This window comes from Natator depressus, chromosome 2 (genome assembly GCF_965152275.1).
Source record: "Natator depressus isolate rNatDep1 chromosome 2, rNatDep2.hap1, whole genome shotgun sequence".
NCBI lineage: Eukaryota > Metazoa > Chordata > Testudines > Cheloniidae > Natator > Natator depressus.
Window position 1 is genome coordinate 260,025,357 of NC_134235.1, and position 17,628 is coordinate 260,042,984.

General features: G+C 46.7%; 1 protein-coding gene across 2 annotated transcripts in view; it reads right to left on the minus strand.

Annotated features, from left to right (window-relative positions):
* Positions 1-3,871: 3,871 nt before the first annotated feature.
* The window catches only part of CCM2 (CCM2 scaffold protein), a 76,242-nt gene continuing 62,485 nt past the window's right edge, over positions 3,872-17,628 (minus strand). Inside the window, exon 10 of one of the 2 annotated variants that reach the window (XM_074943464.1) lies at positions 3,872-7,149. In XM_074943464.1, the coding sequence (XP_074799565.1) occupies positions 6,869-7,149 (281 nt within the window). In that variant the 3' untranslated portion in view covers positions 3,872-6,868. Of the gene's footprint in view, positions 7,154-17,628 lie in introns of both variants that reach the window. The other variant, XM_074943465.1, reaches the window with a different exon arrangement.

Consider the following 17,628-nt stretch of genomic DNA (forward strand, 5'->3'; position numbering starts at 1 on the left):
CCTCATGAGGCCCCACATCACAGAAAGCCTCTATAGGAAGCCAATGATGCAAGGCTCCCCCTCCCCCCTCCACAGGGTAGCATGTCAGTGCCACAGCAGAGAGGACTAAGCCACTCCAAAGAGACCTTCAGTGGAAACTTAGGTGGCATTATAGACACACTGGGGAAGAATTTAATCCCATGTAACTCCATCTGCTCCACAGGAGAGCTTCCACCAGGCCAGCGACAGCTGAAATTGGATAGAGCAGTGTCTCTCGATCAAGAACCAAAGTCAACAATGCCCAGAGGATGTCCTGCCTAGTCAGAAGATGGTGGCAAGCAAGACAGTATTGACGCAGGAGAATGTGCTAGGCACAGAGCAGCCTGCGTGGGATATAAAAATCTCTTCCCCACACTTCATAGAGGTCACATTAGAAGCTTGTCATGGGGCCAGAGGCTCTTCAGGAAGTATCAGGGCCTAACTTACCCATGATGACCCTGTGGGAAACACCTGGGAGCCTGAGGTGATCCAGGTGGGCCCCTTTAGCTAGTTAGAAATGGAGCAGCTGTCTTAGGAGGAGACTACTAGAACAGGAAGTCACCCAGGGAGGGGAGATGCTCTCTCTAGAGAAGACCTGCAGCTGATGCAGCCTGGATGAACCCACAAGAGGCAGACTAGGCCTCCCTGGGAATAAGCCCTGAACAAGCACTTAGAGTCGACAGTGAGAGTCCCAAGAGAACTGTCAGAGTCCCAGGAGAGGGGACACCATGGGGAGCTCCTGTCAGGAAGCTCCCAGAAGAGAGCTGGTGTTTGCCTCAAGAGCAGAGAGGCCTGCAGTTTGAGCCTGGCTCCTGGGAAGGGAGTAGCAAGGGGAAGAGCATGTTGACCAGGAGACACACACCCCACAGAGGGAGCAAGTACAGACTGAAGCCCAGCATGGATGGGGTGAAGCAGCTGAGTCAGGGAAGGCCAGGGGGGCTGCTGGCAGTTTGCTGATGAGCAGAGGCAAGAAGACAATGGCAATTCTGGTAAGGAGGAAATGGAGACCTGGGACTATTTCTTGACATAAGTTATTGGTTATTAATGAATAAAGCTACCCCTGAATAAGGGGTTATTGACGGCAAAGTGAGTCAGGACTGATTGATATAGCCGAAAGGGGAAACTGAGGCCTGGCTCTTGGGCCTGTGACAAAGCTATACACATTTCTTGATATTTCAGTTAGCTTAGAATGTAAAAGCATCACATTTGAATGAAATATCCTAAATCTTGTAAACTAGTACAAAAATTGAGGGGAATTATTAATCCATGGAGTAACTCCACTGGACAATAAAGTTACACCAGGGATAAGATTGGCCCAGTTAAAATGTTTCCCCAGTAGAACAGTTTGGAAAATCCAATACCAAGACATAGGCTGCGCAGAGCAAGAGAAGCCTGCTTTCTGGTAGTTGGGGGCATGCTGTGGGACATGCCAGATGTCCAGGAATTCATCTAACAGGGCACAGCAGCCTCCGGCTTCCATTCATCTGTCCTATGCATTTAAATTTGCAGGATGCTACTTTCACTGTCCCAAATTTGGGGCATCCCAACATGCTGTCCTGGCTTCACTTCAATACGCAAAGCTGCCGTGTCATGACCTGATGATGCTACCATGCACTGATGTAACTACGCATCAAGCCACAAATGTCATGCTGCAATTTTATCGCGCCGGACAGATACCACTGCAGTCTCGGTCACCTGACCGTTTTACCGTCTGCAGAGGAAGCATCTCTCTGCTGCAAGATCTCATGTCAATTCCCCTTTAGGGCAGTACCTTTCCGATGATTTTCAACATTTTCAAAAATCAGAAGTTTGACTCCTGAAGAAGTGGCAAGATTTTCAAGAGTGCTGTGCACTCCGCAGTCCCAGAGGAGGTCAATGGGAAATTTTGGTGCCCAGTACTCCTGAAAGTGCAGCCCCCTTGTTAGGTGCCTACCGAATATATGGATTTAACTTTAGGCTCCTGGGTTTGAAAGCCTGACTCTTAAGTTGGTGGCAACTGTAAGAATGATCCATGTAGAAAGTAATCACGTCACGGTCATCTTAGGGCTTCTGTACAGAAAACTAGAATAGAAAGGTTCTCTTCTGTACAGAAAACTAGCCTGAGGTAAGCCAGCAATGGCTTCTACTTAGTCCCAATTGCACAAGAAGAGCCTTGGAAACGGAGAGAAGACAGAGGTGAGGGAGTGTTTTAGACTTAATACCGTTCTGTAAGATAAAACAAGCAGGGCTTTAAGGGTGTAGCAACAATGCAATTTCTTCCCCGCACCTAAACTCAAGGGTACAACCATACTAAGCAGTCTAGGTGTAGCATGTTTTCTTGACATCGTCTGCCTCTCAAAGTTATACACGGCGTCAATACTGTATTTGAATTCAATTCTTGGACAGACAATTCAGCCAGAAATTGCAATTTCTTATCCATTTCTTCCCCAGAAAAACACAATTGTAAAAGGGGGGGCGGAAGCACCAGAATAAAGGCTTTCAGCATAAAAGAGAAGGAGCGTGGTCTGAGGGGAAAGCGCACCAACACCGGGAACACAGCGTGGTGCTACTCGAACAGCTCTTTCCAACACGCCTTTCTCCTTGGCATCCGTGTGCGTACATGCGTGTGCGCTGGGGACAGCGGGGCTGACAGACAAGCGGTGGTTGTATTGCAGGGACAGCCAAGCTTTGAGAGGCTGGAGGGCAGCACTGCTCATGAACCAGGAGCCCAAGAGCTGCAGCTGCCGCACACAAGATTTCCATCGTTTTTGTATCCAAATAAAAAAGTGCACACAATGGATCTGACATGTTCTTCGGTGACTGGAATGTTCCTGTTGGTTAGACACTCCCCAGCAATACAAACCTGCCGTTGAGGAGTTCAGTCCTCCCCTTGTCAGTCACAGGGCTCCAGGGCACCCATGCTGTAATGTACTCCGAGTGCCAAGGGCAGCAGAAACCAAGTAATTGAAGGCAACCAGCTTAGGGAGCGACAATGTGCTTCCTGCTCCAACTCCCCTATTTAAAACAGGCTGTGCTTTGTGAGGGGATGTCTACACTGCGCTTAAAAACCCGCAGCTGGCCCGTGCCAGCTGACTCAGGCTGCAGGGCTATTAACTGCAGTGTAGACATCTGGGCTTGGGCTGGGGCCTGGGCTCTAGAACCCTGTGAGGGGGGAGTGTCCCAGAGCTCTCTGAGCCTGACCACCTGCACTGCAACTAAACAGCCCCGCAGCCCGAGACCCACGAGCCCAAGTCAGGCAGCATGGGCCAGCCATGGGTGTCTAATTGCAGCATAGGCATAGTGGGAGTGTTTGCAGGAGGCAGGTGATTGAATCTGCTCAAATGCAAAGCTAACATGTGGGGAGCGGGGGAAACCCCACTGGAGATGCACTAGAAAGCAGGAATGCCTAGAGACATGGGGCTGCTAGTGGACAGCAACTTAGATAGGAACTTGCAGTGTGATATGGAGGCAAAAGTTAGGCAATGTGCAGAATGCCCCTGAGCAGGGAGATCTTAGTGCGCCTGCCAGTAGGCTCTGGGAAGGCTGTCCGTAAGAGACTGCAGGGCCACCTGGGGGCGGGGGGAGAGTGGCAATTTGCCCCAGGCCCCACAGGAGCCCCCACGAGAGTTTTTGATGGCACTTCGGGGGCGGGGGGTTCTTCATTGCTGCTGAACACACCTGGAGTGAAGGACCCGCCGCTGCTTCTTCCGCTCCGGGTCTTCGGCGGCAATTCTGCAGCAGGGGTCCTTCCGCTCCATGTCTTCGGCGAAGTGCCCCGAAGACCCGGAGCGGAAGGACCCCCGCCGCCGAAGACCCCAGGCCCCCTGAATCCTCCGGCGGCCCTGAGAGACTGCACCCAGTTCTGGGGCACTGCAGAGCCAGAAACATGGTCAACAAGTAGGACAGAAGTGAGAGAAGAGCAGAGAAATGATTCCAGGGCTGGAGTGACTGGTATACAGGGGGAAAAATAAGAGTAACTAGCTTGGCTAGATGAATAGCGCTTGGGGAAGGCAGGTGTGATAACTGTCTATGAGTAATGGAGAGACAGAAACATGGAGTTGGAGGAATAGTTTAAGGTGTTTTTGGAAGGAGTAATGGGAAACAAATGGGGGAAGGGGGGGAAATTAGCTGAATCAGGGAACACTTTCTAATGGTGGGGAGAAGTGTCTTGGGAGTGCTGGAACAATAACTGATATCACTGGGGAGATCACTGAAAACTGGACTAGACAAAATCATCAAAATGTACTTTAGGGAACACCACTACATTGGATGGGCATGCTGATTGAGAAAGGTTTCCATCTAGTTTCTAGGGTCATGACCTTTTAGAGCCAAAGGCTTGTTTTGCAGGAAGAGCTGTGTGTATTTATCACAGCGGCAGAAAGCAAAAATAACCTCGGTGGTGCTTGACTGTCTCTTTCCATGCTGAGGCCAGACATCTGGGGAACTTCAGTAGCAAAAAACTCTCACCAATGCATTCGTGGTTCATGCACTGCCGAAGGGGTTTTTTAAAAGAGCAAGCAAGCATAAGGTATGTAAGGAATCCCTACAAGATACCATCCTTGAAGATACTTTGGCGTGGTCTCCTAAGAGAGGAAGCTGCTCAAATTCTCCAAGCACAATTCTGTTCTTACCAAAAGTCCCCTTCATTCAGCCACTGCTTTTTGTTGATTCCCTATTAGTCACTTAAGTCTGGTTTCACTGGACAGTACTATTCTATCTCGGAAAAATTTTTGAACCATCCATATTTCAATATGAAGCATGGATGGCTTTTCCCTTGGGTTTTTGGTTTTAAAATGGTCATCCTAGGGTCCTATCTTTTAATTTCACCAACACTGAGGTAAAAGGAATGACTAAGAATATTATCTAAGAATAAAAATGAACTATCGTCTATGGGCATTTTTCCTTATATCAGGCAGTGGCTGTTACTGAAAATGTAAAGAATTCCAGTGACGTTTCAGGTCTACAGCACTGTAGGTAAGGAGGACTGCACACTGCAACCAGGTGAAATTAACTGATGTCTTGAAGAGGAGGAGATCCCTCAGCCAGGTCAATTTATGACTGTGCCACAGGGTCCTGTATTGAACACAGAAAAATAGACTTTGGATCTCTCTTGTTTCAGGGGAAGAACATGTGGGAACAGAATGCCAGCTCTGTTTGATGTCCTATTCTTGACAAACGAACATGCCCAGCCACCAGTACAGGATTTTAATTTACTTTAAATTATATCAAAAGAGTGAAGAAAGAAACCCCTGGAGTCCATGAACAAATAGGGTTTTGCTACTGAAAGGGCTGAAGTATCAACCAATATGTTCCTTTGAAGGTCAGTTATAGCGGCCAGTAGAGATATTATGGCATGGAATACAGATACAAAAAATAAGTGTATTTATAATTGTCTGTATAATATATACAACCTGTACATTATATATCTATACATCCATCCCACTGCTAATTTCATAGAAAGTTTACTGTATCAGTTTAACTTGTTACCATCTCACCCTTCAAGGGTGACCAAAATCCACTCCCCACGCAAATAGCTACGGATGTTAAACTCAGCCTGGCTGAGAATTTCCTGGTTATTGTAACCTTAAAGGGGAAATTCTAAGCAATAGAATAAATTTACTGTCACTTCCTGTCTGAATTCACCACCATCTTTTGGGGTCAACCCTGCTAGATGCTCAGAGCCCTGAACTCCCTAAAGTGTCCGTCCTGCAGGAGGTGCCCACGCACCTTGCGGGGTCAGACGCTACGGGTGCTGGGGAGGTATATATGCACCATGGCGCCCTCTGGGGAGGAGCAGAAAACTTGTCACGTCTACTTGTGCTGGACTGGGATTGAGATCGGGTTTTACTGAGTGAACAGTTGTGCTTGTGAAGATTAAGGAGCTAGCAGCACTGGAAATGTGAATCCACCTAGCCCCAGGCCAGAGAGCTCACAGAGCCACAACAGGAGCTCTCACCACACACACACACACACACACGCGCGCGCGCGCACACGCACAGTAGCCCAACCGATGACTTTGCTAGAGGTAAAAATGTGGTGCCATCTCCTATTTCCCTCAGGCCCTAGGCTTTTCCTGAGCAAAGACTGCCAGCCACGCTGAATGGCAGGGTTGGTTTTAGATCTAGACTGTCCACCAGGACAACACTAAATGCTCCAACACTCATGCCCCACTCTGCACTATGGGCTGAATTTGAACCAGAGTGCTAGAGGCGAAAGGCCAAGGTTACCCACGCCAACCAACTCCCCTCCTGCAAGGGGACAGCCCAGAGGTCACATTGGCAGAGTTCCCTCTGTGACCAATGAAGAAGAGCCCACATTGGCCTTCGCTACAAAACAATCATGTCAGTATCGCAGCAGACAGCCTTCAGGTTCGGATTAGAAATGTTTCGACAACACCAACAATAGGTTTAAATTATTCACATTGTGGTAAACTTCATTTTTTTTTAAAAAAAAGTCTGAGTTACAATAGGAATATCATGTGCAAAACTGTAAACCTGCCATCGGGTCCCAGTGAGCTGTTACTGCTCAATGCAAGTTTCTTGCCCCAGCTTCGTTGCATCGCTCCAGAGCGACGACAGCAAAGAAAACACAAAACCAAAGAGTTCTATGAAGTCAGAGGAAGGGACTCTGGTTCCATCACCCAACCCGGGATCCTCTTTCACAGCACGCTCACCTGCACGAAGACACACACATGCCTTCACAGTAAGAGGGCACCAGCCGACATCACAAAATGGACACCAGTGAAGCCACTGACATGGGGGGAAAAATAATCACATCCCGATTCATCCTTGGAGCCTCTTTCAGCCTGAAAGGGAACAATAAAGCCCCTTTAAAGGAGCTGTCTTCTCATCCTTCCTCCCGCAGCTGCGTCTCATGACGAATCCTGATCCATGCTGCATCCAAGAGCTTCAATGTCGTTGCTTATGTCAGAGATCATTCGGTCCCACTCGTCTCCCTCGGAAGGGGCAGACTGGTCATCCGAACTCCCTGCAGCTCCATTGCCGTTGGTCGTTGAATTGGAGGTAGTGCTCAGAGTCCGTCTGTACCTCCCGAAACTGTCTGTGATAATTCCCCGGCCATCCTTCACCCCGATGGTTTCTAGGAAGTTCTCAAAGTGTTGGCTGTCCTTTTCAGGAATGAATGGTCTAAGGCCTTCCTCAGAAAATAAACAAGGAGGAAAAATTAGTCATTCAATACATTTAGAATGACAACGTTACACTGATCAAGACTATATTTGTGATGTTCTTATCAGTGAGCGCTTTGCCCACGTAAAGGCTTCAGGGTTTGGTTGTAGGACACCATGAAAGTCAAGACGCAGCAACTCAACTCATCCTGTCTCCTCTCCCCCAATAGCTGAGGCTCAAGTAGCAGAGTTTTTTGTTTTAACTAAAACTCAGGTCACCCAAACTGCTAGTGACTGTGTGTGTGACGGTGTCACGTCACCTCCTGCGCTACAGCTTCCCCATCGCTGCCTTACTTCACAAAACAGGCGGCGACACTTAATTAGCTCATGTTCGTAAAGCACAAGGAGATCCTCAGACTCAAGGGACCAGAGGAATGTAGAGAACTACGGAGTAAAAAAAAAGTCAAGAGCAACTGCTCTATCTATGAGACAATGTGCCCCCAAGCTCACGCTCTTCCGTTCCCCAGGCACAGTCTGCAGGAGAAGGCTCCCCTTTCAGTGCTGCTATCTCCAGCAGGTTCAGAGAGAGGTACTCCAGCACCCATTACTTCCACTTTTGCCCCCAGGCAGCTATTAACCATCTCTCCCAGCCTGACCTCCAGGATTTGGGGTATCCAGTCCAAAAGGGAGCAGCTCTGACCCCTTGCCAGCTGAAGAACGCTTAACAGCATACCCCTGTTTATTGTTAGACTGTAGAGTGCCCTCCCCAAAGAGCTTACAATCTAGTTTGAAACCAGACACAAGCAAATAAATGCGAGACACAGGAGGGAGGAGGAGAACGCTAAGGAGAGTCAACAGACAAGGTGAGTGGGGTGGTATCTTTTACTGGACCGACTTCTGTTGGTGAAAGAGACAGAAGTTGGTCCGATAAAAAGATATTACCCCACCAACCAGGTCTGTCTAATATCCTGGGACCAACACTGTAAACTAATGAGATCATGAAGTTACATGCTGTAGGCTCATTCAGGGGCAACTTAATTGTTTTAAAGCAAAAATCAATGGTTTGTGACTACCATGCAGCCTCTCCATCACAGCTGATTTTTTGGTGGGTCTTCCAACATGAGCACATGGCAATATATTCCTTCTATATAAAAGAAGGTCCCACCCTTTGACAGGGTTCAGGATTGAGACCAACCATGACTCCATCCTAAGAGCACTTCTACAACCAGAGCTAGAGGTCCTGAGACAAACAGGAACCAAAAGGCTGTTTAAAAGAGGATACAGAAAGCCAAGATCCCCAAATCACGAATCAAACAGCCCAATTCAGCACTGATTCAGAGGCAGTCCCAGTGGCTCCAGAGGAGTTGCAATGGGGTAGAAGTCAGCACTGAACCAGGTCCATGCATTTTAAGACTATTTCCAAAGCAGTTTCCCCAGCCAGGACCAGAGTTTGGGGTTGTTTATTTCATGGACAAGAGTTAACAGCATCACCAACAGCCTGATCAGTGTGGGGGAATGCCTGTAGGCACTGGTGAAAGCAAATCTTGCAAGGAGGAACATATTGCTGAACTCCTGGGTCCTGGCAGGAGAAACCCCATTTTGTTCACCTGAGAGTCACGATCCTGCAGCAAACCTCCCAAGGAGCACACTCAGGGCCTTAAGGCATCTCTGTAATTTGCAAGACTACTTGTGCATCCTGTGGAATGATTACAGGTCTCTCTGAGTTTGGTCTCTCACTGTTGGAGGGGAATCTGGCAGGTTACACGGAAAACAGTGGGAGGAGGGAGACAGACCTACTCATCACATGCAGCCTCCTTAACCCCTCCAAAAAACTGCAATTTACAGTTAAAAGCAAACAGCTCTGGCAGCCTCAGTGGCTGTTCGTGCTTCTGAAGACTATTCACAGGGAAGAGATTTCACATTTTAGATGATTATGGTTAGGAGCAGAGATGTTATTCTACCTCTGTATTTGGCACTGGTGCGACTGCGGCTGGAACACAATGTCCAGATCTGGTGTCCACAATTCAAGAAGGATGTTGATAAATTGGAGAGGGGTCAGAGAAGAGACACGGGAATGATTAAAGGATTGGAAAACTTGCCTTATAGTGTTAGACTCAAAGAGCTCAAGCTATTTAGCTTCACAAGGAGAAGGTTGAGCGGTGACTTGATCACAGCCTGTAATTATCTACATGGGGAACAAATATTTAATAATGGGCTCTTCAATCTAGCAGAGAAAGTTATAACAGTCCAATGGCTGGAAACTGAAGCTAGTCAAATTCACACCAGAAATAAAGCATAAGTTTTTCACGGCAAGAGTAATTAACCATTGGAACATTTTACCAAAGGTCATGGTAGATTCACCATCACTGATCAGACTGGATGTATTTCTAAAAGCTCTGCTCTAGGAATTATTGTGGGGAAGTTCTCTGGCCTGTGTTCTACAGAACGTCAGACTAGATGATGACAGTGATCCCTTCTGGCCTTGGAATCTATTAATGATCCTGCATCGATCCTTTTGGTAGAATCTGACTGTCAAGGCTAGGATCAAGAATCATACCCAAACTTCTCATGAAGAATTAAGAACATAAGAACAGCCATACTGGGTCACACCAATAGGCTGCCTAGCCCAGTATCCTGTCTTCTGACAGTGGCCAGTATCAGAAGCTTCAGAGGGGATGAACAGAACAGGCAATTATCGAGTGATCCATCCCCTGTCATCCAGTCCCAACTTCTGGCAGTCAGAGATTTAGGGACATTCAGAGCATGGGGTTACATCCCTGGCCATGCTAATAGCCACCGATGGAGCCATCTGCCATGAACTTATCTAATTCTGTTTTCAACCCATTTGTACACAACATTCTCTGGCAATGAGTTCCGCAGGTTGACTGTGCGTTGTGTGACGTACTTCCTTTTGTTTGTTTTCAACCTGCTGCCCATTAATTTCATTGGGTGACCCTTCGTTCTTGTATTACCTGAAGGGATAAATAACACTTCCCTATTCGCTTTTTCCACGCTAGTTGTGATATTATAGACCTCTATCATATCCCCCCCCAATTGTCTCTTTTCTAAGCTGAACAGTCCCAGTCTTATTAATCTCTCCTCCGATGGAAGCTGTTCCATCCCCCAAATCATTTTTGTTGCCCTTCTTTGCACTTTGTCCAATTCTAATATATCTCATTTCTCACCATAGCAGCAGGTATATGGCACGACACGGTAGGGCTTCACCTAAAATATCTCCTCCTTAACACTTTGTTAGGCTTACGGTTTAACTACCTTACTTCCATCTATTAACATAATCAATTATTATTCAACTATCTTTAATAAATATCTAATTTATGGAGCTAATTATATCCAAACTGTAGGAAGTTTCTTGTTCTTCTTCACTTTGGGAGAGCAGCAACATGCAGTAGAGCTGTCTGATTTCCGGATGGTTTTTGCATCAGCCTTGGCATGCACTGCCACGGAATACATGCCCTTCTCCCAAACTATTAATGTTTTCCTTGTAGTTCTCAATGAGGCAGTATTACACACAGGAGACAACATGGGCTCCCTCTGGTGGCCAGGAGAACACATTTGCATTCCCATGGATGTGGAAGGAACACAAAGAGTGGAGATAAAGCCCAAAAGCCCAAAGGATTGCTCAGCACTGAGACATATTGTGCAGCTTTACAGATCTTAATACGTTAACAGCATCAACATGCAGATTAAAGCACATCGAGGAAAAGGTTCAGAGCTGCTTCTAGGAACATCTGTCACCATTCACTTCCCTATTCCATGAGTGGGGCTACAATACAGCGACAGGCTTCCCACCAGGAGCCAAAGCATCGCTGCCTGTAAGACTGAGGCCACAGATGTCATTTTAAAGCAATGGAAATCAAGACTTTCAGAGGTGCTATGCTATACGTTAGGAATGTGGGTTGTTTCTCTTTTAATAGCTCGTTTAATCCAGGTAAAATTAAACCCGTTCTAAAAACAGAACTTTCCTTACAATTCCCAGTGTTCAGTGGAAGCAGAGTCCAATGGTGCATTGTTCAAATGGCAGGGTGGCAGCTTCCTGTCTGATTGTTAATTATTCTTTAAAGCACTTCTTTGTAAGTATTAGTATATAGGCTTGTTTGCCTGCCTGAGATAGAATTTTGGGTTTGACGTTTTGATACTCTTGTATCTTATACTAATAAGTGTAAAGAACAATGAACAAAGACGGTGTGTTGCATTTCCCACAACCAGATGGGGCTTTTAGTACAATGGGAAAAGATAAGGGATACAGCTAGAGTGTTACTGGGCATGGTGGGAATGTAATATATGAGCACACACTTGAAGACTGCCTCAACTCCTTATCTTTCTGTCTGTGTGAGGAGAACCAGGGGAGAGGGTGAAGGGAAAGCCCTCTAACAGTAATTAGATGTAGGGATTAGAACCTTCTGACACTGAAGGGTTCCTTTAAACTAAGTCTGTTTAACAGAGCAGATAAAGGTCCTGCCTCCTAGCTCTGAGCAAAAGGGCCCAGCCCTGATCCTTTTGAAGTCAATGGGTACAGCAGCAGGCCTGTTGAGTTCCAATCCTACTGGTGTTGTACCTTGTTGCAAGGCTCTTCCCCCCCAACCCTGCTGTCATACCATAGAAAGGATGATCCAGTGGGCTGGGCAGTAGCCTAGGGCTTTGGTGATGTAGGTTCTATTCCCTGCTCTGACACAGACTTCTTCAGTGACTGTGGGCAAGCCACTTAGGCCCAGATCCTCAAAGGTATTTAGGTGCCAAACTCCCATTGATTTCAACATGAGTCAGGGGCCTAAATACCAGTGAGGATCTGGCCTTTAGCATTTCTGTTCTCAGTTCCCCGCCTGAACAACAAGGGGTAGTAGCACTGCCCTGCCTCACAGAGGGATGTGAGGGTAAGTATATTAAACATTACAAGGCCCAGATACAATGGTAATGCGAGCCATACAAGTACCTCAGGTAGATCGATCATTACATTTTCAACACAGGGCTCAGTCCTGCAGTCCATTCTCATTTTAGTCCCACTGATATTCATTAACCCATAAGGGGATATTATACCCTCTTCAGCAGCTGGGCTATTTTGAACCAACCCACAGATCACCTCTGGCAATATGCTCCTAGACTGTCTGGAACTCCTCAGGAATCTTTATGGTACATTCAAGGAACTGAGTGGAATATATAGTGGCCTGCCAGTCCCCATCCACTTCCATTTTCATTGGTGCTAGGTATTCGTAACAGCTCTAAGAGTAACAGCCGTGTTAGTCTGTATTCGCAAAAAGAAAAGGAGTACTTGTGGCACCTTAGAGACTAACCAATTTATTTGAGCATAAGCTTTCGTGATAAATTGGTTAGTCTCTAAGGTGCCACAAGTACTCCTTTTCTTATAACAGCTCTAGTCATTTGTAATCATGTGGATAGAGTAATTCTTGCCATTTTTCTGGTGCAAAGAAAAGACAGACCTTGAAAACAAAGACAGATCTCCAGTTGAATATCTGCCACGGGGGACTGGACTGGTAATGAACTATAGAGCATTTCACCAGTTTGACTCTGACCTAGATCAGTGGCAGCTTAAGTCATTACCATCCAGGGCTGTTCAGTGGGCTGCGTGAGGGGTGTCAGTCCAGAAAATGGGCATCCACATCACAAACACCACCAGTGGCCTCCCTTCGTCCTCTTGCACGGCAGGTTTCAGAGAAGCCAAAGGTTAAAATGGCTTTTGGAGACTGAACTGCCCCATCTCTAGAGATCAGAATGGAGGCACTTTGCTAAGCAGCGTGAGGGAAGCTGCCACTTCCTGTGCTGTACCGGTTCTGTGGTTTGGTCTATCAGACACTTTTTATGACCTCTAAATTCACTCATAAAACATACACAAAAACACAAAACTAAAGAGAGCTTAGCCACATAACGATGGGGTATCTAGTAAAGGCTATGGTGAAGGGACAGTCTTCAGTGATCTAAGTACGCAGCTGGTGGCAGCTGTGTGTCTTGCCAGCATATTTTTATGGGGCCAAACTGTTCTTTCCAACTCCTTGTTTGCACTACAAAATGTTTTCTAACACTCACAGACCACAGGAGTACTCAGATAGTAATGGCAAGCAGGATCTGGCCTTCAATGATGCTGTCCAAACAATATCAAATCACTCCCAACGTTTTAAAGGACAAGGACTTTCTCCAGCCAATAGGTTTGCTAACATCCAACTTAAATGCAAATGAGTTGCAGACATTGATTAAACAGGCAAGAGGTGCTGGGGATTAGGAGTCAAACCATTAATTTTTCTAATTGACTTCACTTCTGGGCACAGTAAGAACAAAAGGTAACAGAAGCCACTTGAAATTGAGGTTGGAATCCAGCAAAAGAGAACAAATTTCACGCAGCTCTTTCTGGGGTATACTAAGCATTGCATTCCTGTAAATTTATCCTCCACATCTGACCCATTTTAAATGCATTTGTTTTTATTTATAATGCACATAGGCCCAGATCCTCAAAAGGCCCTTGGGCTCTAAAGTTCCCTGGAGCCTAGGATAAAGGTCTTTGCATAGGGTTAAAAACACAGTCACATAATACATTGAACCAACAGCTGCTCCTCAACTCAGATCCAGAAAATAGCTACCCAGAGATGGACTAGAGACCCAAACACCAGTCCTTTTATGCCCCTCCAAACCCAAAAGCTGGGCAAAGAGATGGGCCTTGCAGAATCTACAAATTAAGGCTATGTCAGATGTTGGGGGAAGAGAAAGTTACTTACCTTATAGTAACTGGAAGTTCTTCAAAATCTATGGTTCCGATCTGTATTCCACTGAGTACACATGTGCCCAGACCTGGAGGATTTTGAAAGCAGCATCCATTGGTTCACATATGTGCCCTGGCTCACCTCAAGACTCTGACCAAGGAGATAAAGGGCAGAGTGGACTGACTGTCTCCCCAGTTCCCTCTTTACCATGAATCAGAGAAGATCCAAAACAGAGGGGAAGCAGGGCGGGTAGTGGAATACACACAAGGACCACACATCTCAAGTACTTCCAGTTATCGTAAGGTAAGCTAAGGTCAATTGCAGGTTTAAACTAGTTTAAATGGTGAATTCTCTGTCACTTGAAGTCTTTAAACCATGATCTGAGGACTTCAGTAACTCAGCCAGAGGTTAGGGGTCTGTTACAGGTGTGGGTGAGGTTCTGTGCCTGCAATGTGCAAGAGGTCAAACTAGATGATCATGATGATCCCTTCTGGCCTTAAAGTCTGTGAGTAAGTAACTTTCTCTTCTTCAAGTGCTGGTCCTTATGTGTATTCCATTGTGAGTGATGAAAAAGCAGCACTCAATTGGCGGAAGGTGCAAAGTAGTAGATGGCAGACCTGAATGAAGGACTGCCACTCCAAAAGATGCAGAGGAGTTGTGTACCAAGGCATAGTGTCTCACCAATGTCTGGACTGAGCACCACACAGCTGCCTTGCAGATATCAAGTAAAGGCAACTGTTGAAACGATGCCAAGATGTTGCTTGCGCTCTTGTGGAATGAACTTTTACCCCAAGAGGAGGGGGAAGATTAGACAATTGATAGCAGAGCAAGATGCAGCTGGAGATCCATTTTAAGGTTCTTTGAGAGGATATAGCCTGACCCCTGAACCTTTCCACCAAAGCAACAAATTGTCTAGGACACTTCCTGATTGGTTTTGTTCTCTGCAGGTAAAAGTCTAAGACTCCCTGAACGTGGGGGGAACGGAGCCTCCCCTGTTCAGAGGACGCGTGTGATTTTGGGAAGAACACAGGTAAGTGGATAGACTGGTGCAGGTGACACTCTTGAGACTACATGCACACCCTAAATTCACCCCCACTGTGATGAAACTTTGTCCTTATGGAATATAGTGTACGGAGGATCTGCCATCAGTGCTCCAAGCTCACCAGCCCTCCTGGGTGAGGTGATGGCTACCAGCAATGCAAACTTCATGGATAGGGGAGACATGGAGCAAGAAGCTAATGATTCACAGGGAGGCTTAGTGAGTACTGAGAGAACAAGGTTCAAGCCCCACTGAGGAACAGACTTTTTTGTCTAGGCGGAAAGGTTCTGACTAGGCCTTTCCCGAATCTGCAGGTGAGTGGGTTCGCGAAGCTCGAGTAGCCCTGCGAAGGTGGATGGTGCGCACTTACTGCTGCCAAGTGGACCCGTAAGGAGCTGAGACACAAACCAGCTGTATTTAGGGAAAGAATATTGTCTAGAATGAGAGAAATATCTGCAGCTTCGGGGGGTATACATCGTTGATGTGCCCAGATAGGCCAGAGCCGCAGTAGAGACAGTATGTGTCACTGCTGTTGAAGACAAAGACAGAACCATGGATAACCGAAGCTCTCGGTCGGTCTTCATTGGTGGATCCTGGGGTTTGAGGGAAGTGGTACCAGAAGCTTATGAGAACGCTCCCTGGTCTCCTGACAAGACCCTACTAAAGGATCTGTGGGGCAGACTCCCCAGGCACGCTCCTTGCTGAGTTAGGCCGATGTACAGGGGGGTCCCCCAGTCTGAGTCAGATTGTGGCCTCATGGCCTTTTCCATTACGTGCTTCCTAAGGTAAAGTTCCTGCCCTTCCCGTGTATGGCTGGGGAACGAATGGCAGATACCGCACCTTGCTGCGATGTGGCTTCCCCGAGGCAGTACAAGCAGCGGTGGTGGTCGTCACTGACCAGGCAGAAAGCACCAATTTTGAAGCCTGGGGTCCTGGGCATAGTTCAGTCCACACACAGGGTACCGGCTGGGGGAACTATCTATCTATAAACTCCTAACACTATCACATAAAATCGTAAAGCTCTAGAATTATAAAAACTATTTACCAATATTAACTATATTCAGGTAAAGGAGAAAGCTGAAGCTTGGGACACTGGAGGTTACAACCTGGGCCAAGCAGCATTGAGAAGGAACTGGAGGAGAGGTGGTCAAGTCCACCCTTCCCTTTATCTCCTCACTCAGAGGCATGAGGTGAGCCAGGGTGTAATGTGCAGACCAACGGACACTGCTTTCAAAATTCTCCAGCTTCAGGTGCATGGAGCAAATGTGTACTCACCATGGAATACGTGTAGGGACCAGCACTTGAAAAAGGGAGCATTCAGCTACATAGAGTTTAGAGCCAGAAGGGACTGCTGGATCATCTAGCCTGACTTCCTGTATTGACTGCCCCGCACACAACTCTCTGCCAGCAGCTGTTGCTTGTATACTGAGGGGCTCCCACTCCTGCACCTCCACTGACTGCAGCTGGGACAGTACCACGCGGGGAGAGGCGATGTCTCAGACAAGCAGGACCCAGCTTGCTCAAGGCTTTATGGGTCAAAAACTCTTTCCCCATCAACCTCCACCTGGAACTCGGCAGGCAGCCAGTGTGGGTCCCAGAGCACTGGTGTCGTAGGCTCTCCAAGATACATGGCTGGATAAGCTGCTGCTGAGCTCTGCGCCAGCTTCAGTTTCCAGATTGATTTAAAGGCGTAGACCAACACAGAGGGAGGGCAAAGTCCTTGGATTCTAAATATCTAGCTTTAAAAAAATACCGACTTCACGTTACCAAGACATTTTTAGATGCTATTTCTGTTGGACCAACGGAAGTGAAGTTATGCTCTTTTACTTCCTCTGTTTATTCATTAGCAGAACCAATGTTATTCCTAGAGCTATGCAGACATTAATGAAAACGACGCACACTAAGGTGACAAGGGCATGACATGGCCCAGACGGTCTCAAAGGGCTCCGTCAGGTTAAAACGCACATTTTTTAAAAACAAGAAGTCAGATCTCCAGCTGATGTCACTGGAGCCTTACTCCACCGATTTTAATGATGCTAAGGCAGTCTACAGCAGCTGAGGAAGGACTAAATGTCTGATTAACACCACGCTTGGATTATTAAAATTCAAATAATTTTGACAATGCAGTTTGCTATTCATTATTTATGTTTGCATTTCTTTTAGCTTGAATAATGAAAATTATTCACTGTCCGGTGAAGGATGGTGCAGTGTTTCGGTTGAAGACAATGCAAGGGGAGGTCTGAATGTAAACCAGCTTTCTGATGGAATTTTAAAAATGTTTCACAGAAACATTGCTCTGGATCCATTCCCAAGGCATCATTTTAATAGGGACAGGCTGATCTGCATGTGGCCCCACTGCCCTCGACAGAATCACATCAGAACTGTTCAAATGTGTGTCATAGACCCTGTACTGCTACCAGCAAAACATCCCACCCATAGTTCACATGGTAGAAACCTGTACTTTGGAGCAGGAGGAACTAAGCTTGATCACCACTTTTTCACTGAACTGCTGGGGGCCAGCGTGTACAGCATAGGATCATCACCAGCTGGCTACAGACTTCTCCCATTGCACTTCTGATCAATGGGGAAAGCAAGAGAAAGACAAGTTCACATTGAACTTTGAAGACTACTGATGTAAGTGAACATTACTAAACCAAAGTGAGCAAGAACCACAAAGCATTTGCAGCTTTACTGTAGTAGTCTAGCATATCAAACCCAAGTCTTGGGAGGGAAAGGAAGGT